Source organism: Nothobranchius furzeri, chromosome 11, assembly GCF_043380555.1.
Source record: "Nothobranchius furzeri strain GRZ-AD chromosome 11, NfurGRZ-RIMD1, whole genome shotgun sequence".
Lineage (NCBI taxonomy): Eukaryota > Metazoa > Chordata > Actinopteri > Cyprinodontiformes > Nothobranchiidae > Nothobranchius > Nothobranchius furzeri.
In genome coordinates, this window is record NC_091751.1 from 72,637,622 (window position 1) to 72,652,664 (window position 15,043).

Below are 15,043 nucleotides of genomic sequence, written 5' to 3' on the forward strand. Positions count from 1 at the left end.
AGCAGTGCTACGCCCTCTGTTGTCCTGGTGGGGAATTTCTTTGCAACACTTCCCAGAAGAAGTCCAAGGGCACAACGTCTCTGTCAATACTTGTGTGTCTCTCCCATGTGGAGCTGACACAGAAGCATAAACCGCCTTTCCACTGAGATGCATGTTGACCACCTCAGTAACCTCAGTACCAGAGATTGGAGGGCCCAACCCAAAGTACCCGGACTTTGATTCCTCACTGCAAAACATGCCAGTAGAATTGAGGAGGTCTTCAAAGTACTACACCCACCGATTCACAACATCAAGTCGAGGTCAGCAGGACACTATATCCACTGTGGACAGTGTTGGGAGCATACTGCTTTCCCCTCCAGATATGCCGAATGGTGAACCAGAATCTCCTCTAAGCCATGCAGAAATCTTGCTCCATGGTCTCACCAAACTCCTCCCACCCCCGGGTTTTTGCCTCTGTGACCACCCGATCTGCATTTTGCTTGGAATGCTGTACCCAACAGCTGCCTCCGAAGTCCCACAAGCCAGAAAGATTTGATAGGATTCTTTCTTGGTGCAACGGTTACACAGGAGTTAAGCGCTCGCCTCGCAATCGGAAGGTCGTAGGTTCGAGACCCGCTCAGTCTGTCGCTGTCGTTGTGTCCTTGGGCAAGACACTTAACCCACCTTGCCTGCTGGTGGTGGTCGGAGGGACCGGTGGCGCCAGTGCTCGGCAGCCTCGCCTCTGTCAGTGCGCCCCAGGGCAGCTGTGGCTACATCGTAGCTCATCCCCACCAGTGTGTGAATGTGTGTGTGAATGGGTGAATGACTGATTGTGTTGTAAAGCACCTTGGGGGGTTCCAGGACTCTAGAAGGCGCTATATCAAATACAGACCATTTACCATTCTTCGGCTTGACTGCATCCCAAGCACCGGTATCCACCAGCGGGTTTGTGGGTTGCCACCACAACAGGCACCAATGACCCTGCAGCTGCAGTTCCGGGCGGCCACCTCTACAATGAAGACACGGAACATGACCCACTCAGTCTCAGCGTCCCCCGCCTCCCTTTTTGGAAGTTCTGTCGAAGGTGGGAATTAAAGTTTCTTCTGACAGGAGATTCTGGCAGACATTCCTAGCTGACCCTCACAATATATTTGGGCCTGACAGGTCTGACTGGCATCCTCCCCACCATCGGACTCAACTCACCAGTAGTCAGCTCACATTCCCTCCTTTCTCTTTGCCCGAGATTACAACAAAGTTAATCATTGAGCCTTAGGTATCCTGGTGGCATATGGACATCTTTATTTCTGAACATGGTGTTCATTATGACCCTGGTAAGGTCTGTTTGGCGCATAAGCACAAACAACAGTCAGGACCCATCTCCCCCACACGTAAGAGGAAGAAGGCTACTGTCTCATTCACCGGGGTAAACCTTGACGTACAGGCAACAAGATGGTGGGCAACTAGTATGCCCACCCCTGCTTGGCGCCTCTCAGTGGAGGCAGTGGAGGAGCTGTGCTTGGATTTAAGTGTGAAGGAGGGGACGTAGCAGCGAATAGTGAGGGTGCTATTCCATGGACTGTTAAGTTACAGTGCTAAACAGTAGTAAGTGGATATTGCTGTGTAACCAGGCGCTGATATGACAGGAGTTATTGGCTCAGTTGTCCCCTATGATGAGTCCGTAGAGCAATGGAGCTGTTACACGGAGCATTTTGACTATTTTGTGGAGGCTAAAAGCATTGAGAATGAGAAAATAGTCCCCACGTTTTTGAGCAGTGGTGGGCAGTCAGGGCCAGCAAAGCCTTCTCTGCTGGCCTAAACTTACTCAAAAACGTAAGTGTATTTTTTTTCCTTTGGTAAATATTTTTTCAATAAAAATATGTTCACTGGTCAATTTTCTTTTTATCCTATTATACCCACTTGGTTGCGCTGCTTCCAGTGTTGAAATACCAAGGTTGGGTGTTATCCAATCAGATTTAAGCTAGCTTGTGTTTTCAGGCAGATTAAGTCTGCTCTAGGCCTTCGGAATCAATCGAGAAGCCCGCTGTCCGCTGTAAGTGAACAGAGACGAGCCAGTTGCGATAGCCAATCAGCTCACGAGTCAGCTTGGCCCGGGCCAGCTAGCTGGCCTCACGCAAAAGCTGACATGAACGCATCCTGTGATTGGATAAGCAGTAGTTAGAACTTTTCTAGCAGCATTAAGCAAAATATCAAAACTAAACACGGAGATTTGTACCTATAGGCAGCTTTCGGTGTGTTTTTGTACAAATGATGGCTGAAAGAGGAGAAGGGACGGACTTGGTGGCAGATTTACTTGCCACACCATTTTCAAGATGGACCTTTCAAGAAAAAATGGATCTTGTGAGAACAGGTCATCCTACTCCAACGCTAGCTGGCTTGTCCCAGCAGGGGAAAGGATTTGTTCGTCATTTTCAGGCAAGCAACTATGAACGGTACCCACGGCTAACGGCTTCAGAGAACCGCTGCAGGCTATTCTGCTGGGAATGCCTGTTGCTCGCATCAGATCGATTTGGTATTTGGAGTTTTACTGGATTTGCCAATTTAAGTTGTTTCACCAAGGCAGCAAAGAGACACCAAAGCACGGCTGGCCACTTACAAGCTACGGTGCTTTTAAAAACCTTTGGGGACACCCGAGTGGATCTGCAGCTCAGTGAACAGGCGCGCAAGGACACGGAGCTCCACAACGAAAAGGTGAAGAACACTAGGGAGATATTGAAAAGGCTGATGGATTGTGTCATATTTTTGGGTAAACAAGAACTTTCATTTAGGGGACATGATGAAAACCCCCAGTCATTAAATAGAGGGAATTATGCGGAGCTTCTATCTTTTCTTGCTGAACATGATGCCGACTTGCATTACCACCTGACCACCAACAGGGTCTTTACTGGGACATCAGGCAGAACACAAAATGACCTCATTTATGCTATTGCTGAAGTGATGGGAGATGAGATCAAAATGGAGATCAGAAGAGCCCCTTTTGTCGCCGTCATGGTTGATGAAACCACAGACGTGGGTAACGTGGCACAGCTGGCACTCGTCCTGCGCTATGTGACAGCCACAGGTGTCCAGGAGCGTTTTGTCAAATTTGTGGATGTAACGAGTGGCAGGCGAGCTGATGACCTTGCCGCGCTTATTTTCCGTATTCTTGAGGAATATGAATGCTGTTTGGACAAAGTTGTTGCACAGTGTTACGATGGTGCAGCGGTGATGGCATCTGGACTAAACGGGGTGCAGGCTAAAATTAAGGAAAAGGCACCTATGGCCTTATTCATTCACTGTTATGCACATCGTCTTAATTTAGTGCTGACTCAAGGGGCCTCAAAGCTTAAAGAGTGCAAGGTCTTTGTTGCCAATCTGAAAGGCCTCGCTGCGTTTTTCTCCAGATCCCCGAAGCGCACACAGTTGCTGGATGATGTGTGCAAACGGCGTCTTCCTCGTGTTCCAACACGGTGGCAATATTCATCAAGACTGGTGAATGCAGTCTTTGAGAATCGAGTTGCTCTAAAGGAGATGTTTGGTCACATACTGGACCATCACGACGAGTATGATGAGGACACCGTGCTTTCTGCAGATGGATTTAATGCACGGCTGGACGATTTTGAGTTTTGTTTTTTGCTCAACACATTCAATGGGCTTTTTGAGTATGCTGATGTGCTTTTTGGAATACTGCAGACCAAATCATTGGATGTGCAATTCTGCACGGCCAGGCTGAACGAGTTTTGTGACAAAGTTGAGCAAGAGAGGGGCAATTTCAGTGAGATATATGAAGAAGCAATGCGCGCCTCCGGTGGTCCAAGTGTGCACAGAGGCCAACGCACGGCGCAAGGTGATCTCCGTGCACGCTACCAAAAACTCCACAACAGCATTCTGGACAACATTCTTTCCCAGACAAGGAATCGATTTCAGGACCATGTTGATGTTTCTCTCCCTTCTTGACCCCCAGCACTTTCAGACATACAGAAAAAAATTCCCGACAGCAGCCTTCTCCAGCTTAACAAAGAGCCACGGACCACTGTTTGATCTTCCCCGACTTAAAACAGAACTGACTGTAATGTATGCTATGGCTGATTTTGAAGGGAAAAGTCCCGCTGATCTACACGATGTTCTTCTCAGCAAAGACCTGAGTGAGAGTATGGGACAACTTTACGCCCTGGCCTGTTTGGCTGTGACTATCCCGGTGTCCACTGCCTCTGTTGAGCGCTCATTGTCAGCATTAAAGCGCGTAAAAACGTACGCCAGAAACACGACCGGACAGACACGGCTTTCAGCATTAGCCTCCATGTCCATAAAAGGCTCTAGTCATGGACCTGAAGCGCACGGATCAACTGTATGACAGAGCCGTGGAGGTTTTCCTGAGGAAAGAAAGAAGGATGGATTTTATTTTCAAATGAACAGGAGAGGAGGAGATCCATGCTGGACATTTATGTTGGTGAGTAGAAACATTTTATTAGTATTTTTTTATGCTTTGTCATTTTATTTCGTTAATAATCAAGAAATGGTAACGAAATAAAAGGCTAAATGAAATTATTCTGTTTCTTTGCCATTAATGTTGTGTACAACGTGGTGTGTGCAGCTGCGCCAACATTGTTTCGCGGTGCCATTTTCTTCTAAACAAATGCAAATGTTTTTGCTTTACTTATTTATTTTATTGTCTCATCTCTTAAACCTGTCTTTCATTTTTGAGATTTGACAGTATCTGTGGTCTTAGCTTCCTACCCTCAATTGGGAATGCGAGTTTGATTTCAAAGGCTCCGGAAATTACATGTCTTGACCAGCCACTTGTGTGTGTGCGCGCGCGTGTGTGTGTGTGTGTGTGTGTGTGTGTGAGAGAGAGAGAGAGAGAGAGAGAGAGAGAGAGAGAGAGAGAGAGAGAGAGAGAGAGAGAGAGAGAGAGAGAGAGAGAGAGAGAGAGAGAGAGAGAGAGAGAGAGAGAGAGAGAGAGAGAGAGAGAGAGAGAGAGAGAGAGAGAGAGAGAGAGAGAGAGAGAGAGAGAGAGAGTGAAAGAGAGAGGTTTCTCCAGCTGTGATGTCATATTGATGGTATTTTAAGGTGTATTAATTTAGATTGGATTGAATAGGAAATCACCGAAGGCGCAGGGGTGGAATGCACCGCCCGCCACTGTTTTTGAGTGTGATCGGACCAAAGACATTCACACTGCTTCGTGACCTGTTACAACCTGCGAATCCTGGCAGTAAAACGTACAAAGGAATAGTGGACAACCTAAATCAGCATTTTTCACCCAAGCCCTCGGTGATTGCTGAAAGATTTAGGTTCTATTGGCGGGTTTTCACAGCATCTGTCTGCATTCCTTCCTTCGTGGGGGTTGTTGTTGTTGGCATCTTGAAGGCTGCCATGGCGTCAGATTTGGATAACAAGACTTTGTTTGGGTCAGGCAGAGATCATTTTGCTCTCTGCCTTCAGTCTGTAATTGGTCATTCCAGTCCTTCAGTGAAGCCAATTTAGGTTTTAAACATCTCCACACCGTCCGTTGACCCTCTCCGAGATGACATCCAAATTGGTCAAAAGTGAAGTTGTGGATTCAGTTTCCACCGGTGAATGGGCCACTCCCATTGTACCAGTACCCAAGAAGGATGGGGGAACACAAATATGTGGAGACTTCAAAGTAACAGTGAACCCGGTGCTAACTGCAGAAAAATATCCACCGCCCTTACTTGATGATCTGTTTGAAGGACTAAGCGGAGGAAAAAAGTTCAGCAAAATAGACCTCAATCTGGCTTACCTGCAAATGTGTGTGGATGAACGGTCCCGTGAGCTGTTAACAATAAACACACACAAAGGACTCTTTAGGTACTGCAGGTTACCGTTTAGCATTACATCAGCTCCAGCACTGTTTCAGCGAGCAATGGATCAGCTCCTCAGTGGGTTGCCAGGAGTACAGTGCTACTTGGACAGCATTCTTTGGACAGGAGCAAACGATGAAGAGCAGCTGCACAGACTTGGATGCCACTCTTCAAAGACTACAGGACTACGGCCTCAGGGTACGCAAGGAAAAATGTGAGTTTTTGGAACCATCTGTTGAGTACCTAGGCCATGTGATCAATGCGAAAGGCTTACACACTGCATCATCCAAGATAGCAGCTACCGCCTGAGAATGTGAGCCAGCTCAGATCTTTCCTAGGACTATTAAACTATTATGGAAGGTTCATACCAAACCTTGCATCATTGCTGAAACCGTTACATGAGCTTTGATGTCAAAACAAGAAATGGAAATGGAGCAATGATTGTCAAAAAGCATTTCAAAAAGCTAAAGATGTTCTGGTCACATTAGAGGTTCTCACGCATTTTATCCCAGCACTGCCGATTAAACTGGCCTGCGATGCGTTGCCCTACGGGGTCAGGGCTGTCATCTCACATGTACTTCCCAATGGAGAGGACAGTCCAATTGCATTTGCTTCAAGAACCCTGAGAAAAGCAGAGGCTAACTATGCTCAACTGGAACGAGAGGCATTGAGCATTGTTTTCAGGGTGGAGAACGTTTCATCATTATCTCTATGGCAGGAAGTTCATGTTACTGATGGACCACAGACCTCTCACTACAATCCTGGGTCTGCAAACAGGGATTCCATCACTTGCGGCGTCCCGCCTTCAGAGGTGGAACCAGACAGAACCTGACACAGTTGTTTCCAGTTCAGAAACAACAACAGAGACTGACACAGCTGTGCCTGAGCCCAGTCCACCGGAACCGGAAGCTAGTGTTCCCGTGGCTCAGCGTTATTTAAAACGTGAAAGGTGACCCCCACCACGTTTAAATTTATAAGTCTAGTTAATGACTAAGTGTAACTGGTGACTATGTTCTGAGTTGTAGAAAGTAGACTTGGCGATCCTAAGTTGACTGTTTATCACAAGATGTTATGTTATTATTTAGGATGGGTTTCTCATGTAAGGGGGGAGAAGATGTTATGCATTTGGCCATTGAAGCCACCGTAGTGACATATGACGCAGACGCATCAAGGTTGTAGAAGAGAAGCCACGTTGTGTAATGTACCAAATCCGATGATACATGATTAAATGTTCATATACAACCCCTATAGCGCCTTATCATTGCACTTACCTGAAATAATGGTAGAAGATATAACACCCTTGACCATGGTACGGTGGCAGTCCAGGGAGGTGTAGACAAGTGTACTATAGTTTTTAAGTTAACAGTAAACGAGCAACGCCATAACTGAAACAGGTTATGGAGTTGGCCAAGAGCTGTGGGGCAGAGTATATTGAGGGAATGTGAATGGTTAAATCTCTCAATAAGAGTCTTCTAGTTCAAAAGTGGAGGAAACAAAACTCCCAATCAGTATTAGTCCTCAGCCAAAATAACGTCTTTGCATACTTTCCTTAAACACAAATTCATTGTCCTGAGCCCGAGCGTTCCCCAGTTGGGGGCTGAAAGCATTTAGCATCATACTTTATGCCCTAAATACTGTATAAATAAATATCATAAAGCTGTACCTCTAAACCAAATACAGAGCCTGGGCTATTAGAACATATGAACCTTTTTATGTGCTCAAAACACAACTAAAATTTAAACCAAAGAAGGCGTTACTGCGAGGGTGGTGCACCGGCGCTGCCAACAAATAAAATTCAGCCACTTATTTCATGTTGTCTTGTTCAGTTCCAGAGCTGGTTGCTCGAGGGGTGATCCATCAGATGTTTCCTCTTCATGAACAAAGAATACTCAACCAGCTGATGACATCCTGGGTCCAAGCTGTCTGTGAAAGGCAGCCGCTTGGTAGGAAACATTACATTTTCATTTAATAACAGGATATACTGAAACCTAGTCCAGCATCTGGCATCCGTCCCACTCTGTGTGACTTTACTGAAGCTACTGAAAGGGTTCTGGGACCACATTACCATAGTGTGATAGTCATCAAAACGTGATTGTGGCTGAGGAAATAAGTACAAGCCCCGTAACAGGAGTGTTGCAGGTTCACCCCAGGCTCAATCTGTCTCAGCCGTGGGCAAGACCTGAAAGCTGTTTCAACTGTTATCCATTTTGTTGTAGATGATATATGTGACTACTTTGGAGTGAAGATTGGTATGTATTTTGCCTGGCTGGGTTTCTACACCAACTCCTTGCTCTATCCTGCTGTCATTGGCTTCCTGCTCTGGATCCTGGCAGAAGCAGATCAGGTAATAAACCTTTACTAAATGAATCTTGCTGAGACGTTTCTCCTCTATCCTCAAAGATTAAAGGAACTTTATAATGCTATTTTAAACCTTTCCGAGAAAGGATAACCCTCCCTGGGCTGCCACCTTACGCTGAGCAGACACTGTGTGACTTTTTCACTCGTAGCGTTCAGCTTCAGCTCAAACTGAGCGACTTCCTTGCGGAGCAAATCTCATGGGTCCTGTGCTCACACTGTACAACCCAGTTCTCGGATGCAACCAGACTGCTCACACTTCAGGGATTCCCTTAGCTATCACCGTAGTAAACAACCACAAAACCAGATGAACTTGTTTACCCAAACCACACATTTACTGTTTTGATATTGATCATGTGCACTAACATATATACCGTAAATCCTCTAATACAGGCCGGTATTCAATTAAAGGCCGGGTCTCCAATTTTGGCCGGTGTCAGAGTCAGCGGAGGTAAATAATGGCCGGTCTCTTATTGTGGCCGGATGGAATGTGGTAACAAGCAAGTACAAGCGTCCCAGCGGCAGGGTTATAGTCCCTAAATCAACCAGCAGGGGGCAGTAGGGGTTCACGCAGACATTTATTAGGCTTATTCTTCAAGCTTTATAACGCTTCAGACACGATCCTCTATCACGCTCCTACCACACAGAGTCACGGTGTCAGTTAACCATGCTAATTCAACCCGCTCCACAGAACACACATCACCTTCCCTGTGGCTTACATAACACTCACACAACACGCAAATCAGCACATAGGAACTAGCAGAACGATAGGAAACACATATAACACAATACCCAGAATGCACCTGGCTTACAACCCCAGCCAGGTCATTACACTATCAAGTTCAAAGAGAACGTGCTGATTATGCTGCAGAACACTATGGGGAGCAGCAGTAGGGGGTGTATGAACTACAGTAATCCCTCGTTTATCGCGGTAGATGCGTTCCAGACCTGGTCACGATAGGTGAAAATCCGCGAAGTAGGGACTCCCAGCATGCCCCTCGCGGGGATTCCCTCCACGTCGCATCTACGTCACAAACCGCGGCTATAAACGGAAGTCGCCTTTACAGCTCAGTCATCGTTTCTTCAGATTCATGATCAGAGTTTCCAACCTACCGATCAATCCAACGAACTATCAGCTCATAGTAAGTTATCTTACTTACTTCTGGAAAGCCCGGCATTTCTGTGTCACTTCGTTGACGCTCGAACGCTCGAGGGTTTCCTAGAGCAGCCGGCGTTTCACCGACGCTCTCACTTCCGCGTCTGTGAAACCACGCTCCCGTAGGTACTGACACGCGATCGTTCATGTCGGTTCATTTCCTCTAATGTTTTCTGTCTTTTATTTGCGCCTGATGCATTTCGCTGCATGCTGTGGAGCGGGGCGGTGCGCGCATCAACTTGTCCTCCAACGCACTGATCACTGATACGGCCGCCAAACAGCGAGCGCTCCGCTGTTTTTGCGGTCGGTAGATATTTTAGAACTGCAGTTCAAAGGTAACTCATGAGGTGAATATATATGAACCCAGGCAGCAGTTTTTCTTTAGGATTGAGAGGAGATGCAGGAAGATAATAAACAGACAGGACAGAAAAATAGTCAAATAAAAACAAGTTAGTTTTTGTACCTGCTGTTGCAACAAACAGACACCACTGAAGGTCATCAGAAGTGAGGAACAGAAAATGAAATAATTATTTTAATGTTTAGAGCAGCAGGAACTCCGAGAGGCTGCAGGCACATCAGTGAGTTTGCGGCTGCTGCGCAGGGGGATGGGGGAGAGGGCTGAAGCAGAAACTACCGTTGTTAAAAGAAATGTGTTTAACTTTGAAAATGTGGGCACAATTTTAATTGTCAAAAACTCCAGCAAACCATTAGTTCATTTTGCTCAAATAGAAATAGAGGCCTGCCTCTAATACTGGCCCTCCTTCCAATAAAGGCCTGGAGCTTGATGAGCTTGAGTCAAATACAGGCCCGGGCCTGTATTAGAGGATTTACGGTATGTGCTGTTTGTGTTTACTCAATATGCTAAAATTCTGCTTACAATAGTCACGTGCACAGAACCCAACTAATACAATGCTGCTACTCTGTGTATATATTTTCTTCTCCCTGGGCTGCCACCTTACCGTGGTGGAGGGGTTTGAGTGTCTCAAGATCCTAGGAGCTAATGTTGTCTGAGAGTTTCTGCCTCTGGTAGGGTCACCCATGGCAAACAGGTCCTAGGTGAGGGATCAGACCTCTTATGATGAATTATATAAATGGAAACCGTGTTCTCTCGCCTGGACATGGGTCACCGGGGCCCCCTTCTGGAACCAGGCCTGGAGGTGGGGCACATTGGCGAGCACCTAGTGGCCGGGCTTTCACCCATGGAGCCCGGCCGGGCACAACCCGGAGAGGAAACGTGGGTCCCCCTTCCCATGGGCTCACCACTCGTGGGAGGGGCCAAAGGGGTCGGGTGCAGTGTGTGACGGGTGGTAGTCGAGGGCGGGGACCTTAGCGGTCTGATCCTCGGCTACAGAAGCTGGCTCTTGGCACATGGAATGTCACCTCTCTGGTGGGGGAGGAGCCTGAGTTGGTGTGTGAGGTTGAGAGGTTCCGACTTGATATAGTCGGACTCACCTCAACACATGGCTCTGGCTCTGGAACCAGTTTCCTTGAGAGGGGTTGGACTTTCTACCACTCTGGAGTTGCTCCCACTGAGAGGCGCCGAGCAGGGGTGGGCATACTAGTTGCCCCCCTTCTTGGTACCTGTACATTGGGGTTTACCCCAGTGAATGAGAGGGTAGCCTCCCTCCGACTACGTGTGGGGGGATGGGTTCTGACTGTGGTCTGTGCTTATGCACCAAACTACAGTTCAGACTACCCACCCTTTTTGGAGACCTTGGAGGGGGTGCTGGAGAGCGCTCCTTCCGGTGACTCCCTCGTTCTGCTGGGGGACTTTAACTCTCTCGTGGGCAACGACAGTGAGACCTAGAGAGGTGTGATTGGGAGGAACGGCCCCCTTGATATGAATTCGAGTGGTGTTTTGTTATTGGACTTCTGTGCCAGTCATGGATTGTCAATAATGAACACCGTGTTCAGACATAAAGGTGTCCATGTGTGCTCTTGGCACCAGGATACCTTAGGCCACAGCTTGATGATCGCCTTTGTTGTTGTTTCATCTGACCTGCGGCCGCATGTCTTGGACGCTCGGGTGAAGAGAGGGGAGGAGCTGTCAACTGTTCACTACCTGCTACCTGCTATCTCTACCCTGCCTTTTACATTGAAACTGCTTGAGAAAGTCAGCAGCTGGTCTCACATTTAGCTGACTCTGATCTGTTTGAGGTCTTCCAATCAGGGTTCAGGTCTGGCCGTAGCGCAGAGTCGGCTCTACTGAGGGTCTTGAATGATATCTATCTATCACTAGATCAGGGTACATCTGTGGTGCTTCTGTTGTTAGATCTGATGGCAGCTTTTGACACGGTTGACCACGTGATTCTGCTTGATCGCTTGGAACGATGGGTTGGGATCAAAGGGTCTCCTCTGGATTGGTTTAGATCGTATCTCCACAACAAGACATTCTGTGTTACGCTGGGCAGACACTGTGCGACTTTTTCATTCGTGGTACTCAGCTTCAGCTCAAACTGTACAACTTCCTCGCAGGGCAGATCTCACGAGCCATGTGCTCACACTGTACGACCCAGTTCTCGGATGCGACCTGACTGCTCACATTGTACGTCTGGTAGCAACACGTCAGACCTAAAAATATGCTAAAAATTGCACAGCACGTTAGACTTTGTTGTTTTGCCTGTTGTCCTTCGAGAGTGCTGCAGGAGGACACACAGGGATTTATGGGGGTTGGATGAGGAAAATGAAATAAAGGAAGTAAATCTGTGTTTTGTGATCAGTTTAACATGAACACGACAAACACGCTTTGTTGACAATCTTTGTGAGTAAAAAAACGTGTAGAAATAAAAACGAACAACGTGTGTTATTAGGGAAATAGCGGGCAAGCGGTGTTGATGCATGATTGCGCATGCGCCGTGAGCGATTCTGATACTTTTTGGGTCGCAGCTGGTCGTAGCGCCGCTTCAACAGTGCGATACCCTCACGAGGGACGAGCAAAATATCAAACACGCCAGAAGTCCGTGCGAGCTCACGATTGCTGATCGGTAGCTGGTCATGTGGTGTTAATTGCCTCTCGTAACCCCCTGTACACTACACTCAGCGCAAAACTCACCCCGATCTTGTGGATTCTCGCACGAGTGGAAAATCGGCTCAAAAATGTGAAAAAGTTGCACAGTGTACGCCCGGTTTTAAACTAGGTGATGTTTTTTCTTCTTGGGAGGGGCTCCACTGAGGGGTCCCGCAGGGATCGATCCTTGGTCCTCTTTTGTTTGCCATTTATTAGCTTCCTCTGGGGTCAGTCTTTCGTAAACATGGCCTAGTGTTCCATCCCTATGCTGACGATTGCCAGATTTACTCTCCATTGTGTCAAGAGAAAGATCTCTCTATACAGTCCTTTGTGTCTGGTCTCAACGAGGTGAAGTCTTGACTAATGGCCAACTATCTGCATCTGAATGAGGGAAAGACAGAGCTCATTGTTCTTCACCCCAGCAGCAGGGCTGTGGGTCGTTATGTTGATCTTGGCCCTTTTTCTCCCTACTCAAAACCAGTTGTCACCAGTTTGGGGGTGAAAATTGACGCTGGACATTTGATGCTCACATCAACTCTGTGATCGGTCCAGTTTCTTTCACCTGAGACGCCTTGCAAAAATCAAGCCTATGCTGTCGAGAGCCCACCTGGAGTGGGTAGTCTGTGCTTTTGTAATTTCTAGGCTTGATTACTGCAACCCTCTATGTGCCGGACTGGGTCAATCATGTCTGCACTGCCCACAGGTTGTGCAGAACAGTGCAGCCAGGTTTCTGACTGGGACCAGGAAACGGGACAACATCAGTCCGGTTCTGGCCTCTCTGCACTGGCTTCCAGTCTGTTATCGTTTACACTTTAAACTCCTCATCTTTGTTTACAATTGCTTCCAGGGTAGTGCTCCCCCTATCTGGCCACGCCCCTGAACAGACATTCCCCATCACACGCTCTGTGCTCCTCTGACCAAGGCCTGCTCGCTGTCCTTCATTCTAGGTGTCGTACTCGAGGGGACCGGGCTTTCTCTGTCTTAGCCCCGTCACTCTGGAACCAGTTGCCACCCTCAGTCCAGCTATCCCCATCTCTGCCAGCCTTTAAGAGTCACCTAAAAACCTACCTCCTCCGCTTGGCATTCCCTGGATGTGTTTGAGTTTGGCCTTCACTTATGTTGATTTTAATTCCCTGCTTTCATTTGTCTCTTTATCTCTTGTTTTACCCATTTGTTTTCTACTTTAATGGTTTTACCTGTTTTTCTCATGTACCGTGTTCAGCGCCTTGGGCTTCCCGACAGGGAATTAAATAAAGCTTTAATTGATTGATTGATTGATTGACCTGGTGATGAGTTGGCTCAGATGGTGGGGAGGATGCTGGTCAGACCAGGCAGGCCCATACATATTGCGAGGGTCTGCTGTGAACGTCTGGCAGAGTCTCCTGTCAGAAGGAGCTTCAATTCCCACCTCTGACAGAACTTCCAAAATGTTCCGGGGGAGGCGGGGGACATTGAGTCCGAATGGACCCTGTTCTGTGCCTCCATTGTTGAGGCGGCCGACCGGAGCTGTGGTCGCAGGATCGTCGGTGCCTGTCGTGGTTGCAGTGCACTACCAACACTATCTATAGTGGGGACGGTGTGCTGCTGACCTCTACTCAGGACGTTGTGGATCGGTGGGCAGAATACTTCGAAGACCTCCGCAATCCCACCGACACGTCTTCCAGTGAGGAAGCAGAGTCTGGGGACTTTGGGTTGGCCTCTAAAATCTCTGGTGCTGAGGCCACTGAGGTGGTTAAAATGCTGCTCTGTGGCAAGGCTCCAGGGGTGGAAGAGATCCGCCCAGAGTTCCTTAAGGCTCTGGGTGTTGTGGGGCTGTGTTGGCTGACTCGACTCTGCAATATTGCGTGGACATCAGAGGCTGTCCGACTGGACTGGCAGACCGGGGTGGTGGTCCCCTTATTTAAAAAGGGGGACCGCAGGGTGTGTTCCAACTACAGGGGGGTCACACTCCTGAGCCTTCCTGGTAAGGTCTATTCAGGGTTCTGGAGAGGAGGGTCCGTCGGATTGTTGAACCTCAGATTCAGGAGGAGCAATGTGGTTTTGGTCCTGGCCGTGGAACACTGGACCAGCTCTATACCCTTAGGGGGATCCTGGAGGGTGTGTGGGAATTTGCCCAACCAGTCTACATGTGTTTTGTGGATTTGGAGAAGGCGTTTTACCGCGTCCCTCAAGAGGCCCTGCGGGGGGTATTCCAGGAATATGGGGTATCAGGCCCTCTGATATGTGCTGTTAGGTCCCTGAATGACCGGTGTCAGTGCGTGGTCCGCATTGCCGGCAGTAAAGCCTGATTCATGCTTCTCCATCAGCTCCAACAGGGAGAGACACGCACGCACGGACGGAGACATTTTGTCCTCATACTTCTCCGTCTCCTGGGGAGTGTTGCAAAGCAATTCCCCGCCAGGACAACAGAGGGCGTAGCGCTGTCTGTGGTATCCTGTCATGTATCCGGTCCAAGATAGTGTGTTTATATTGTGTTTTTTGTATATAAGAGACTTTTTTAACACGGACAAATTTGTCTCTCATTCTCCTCCACCTCTTCTTGGGCTTGCCACCTCTAATCCCACGTTTCGTGTCATTTCCGTCCACAAATAAAATGCCTGCTGCACATCTTTTCACTCCTCCAGTCACGGGGGAATTAAACATTCATATTTTTAGAGTTTTTTTGCGACGTATTATTCAAGCTTCTCCGTGTCTGCTGCTAGTTATCCTCGGCTCTCTTTATGTTTT

At 47.9% G+C, this 15,043-nt stretch overlaps 1 protein-coding gene across 3 annotated transcripts in view; it reads left to right on the top strand.

Annotated features, from left to right (window-relative positions):
• ano8a (anoctamin 8a) overlaps window positions 1-15,043 on the top strand; it is a 91,044-nt gene that overhangs the window by 36,089 nt on the left and 39,912 nt on the right. For all 3 annotated transcript variants that reach the window (XR_011515542.1, XM_054737249.2, XM_054737247.2), the window contains exons 6-7: window positions 7,625-7,741; window positions 8,015-8,142. Coding sequence is in view for 2 of the 3 variants with exons in the window: in XM_054737249.2 (XP_054593224.2) it covers window positions 7,625-7,741; window positions 8,015-8,142 (245 nt within the window). In the remaining variant the exon portion in view is untranslated. The remainder of the gene's footprint in view (window positions 1-7,624; window positions 7,742-8,014; window positions 8,143-15,043) is intronic.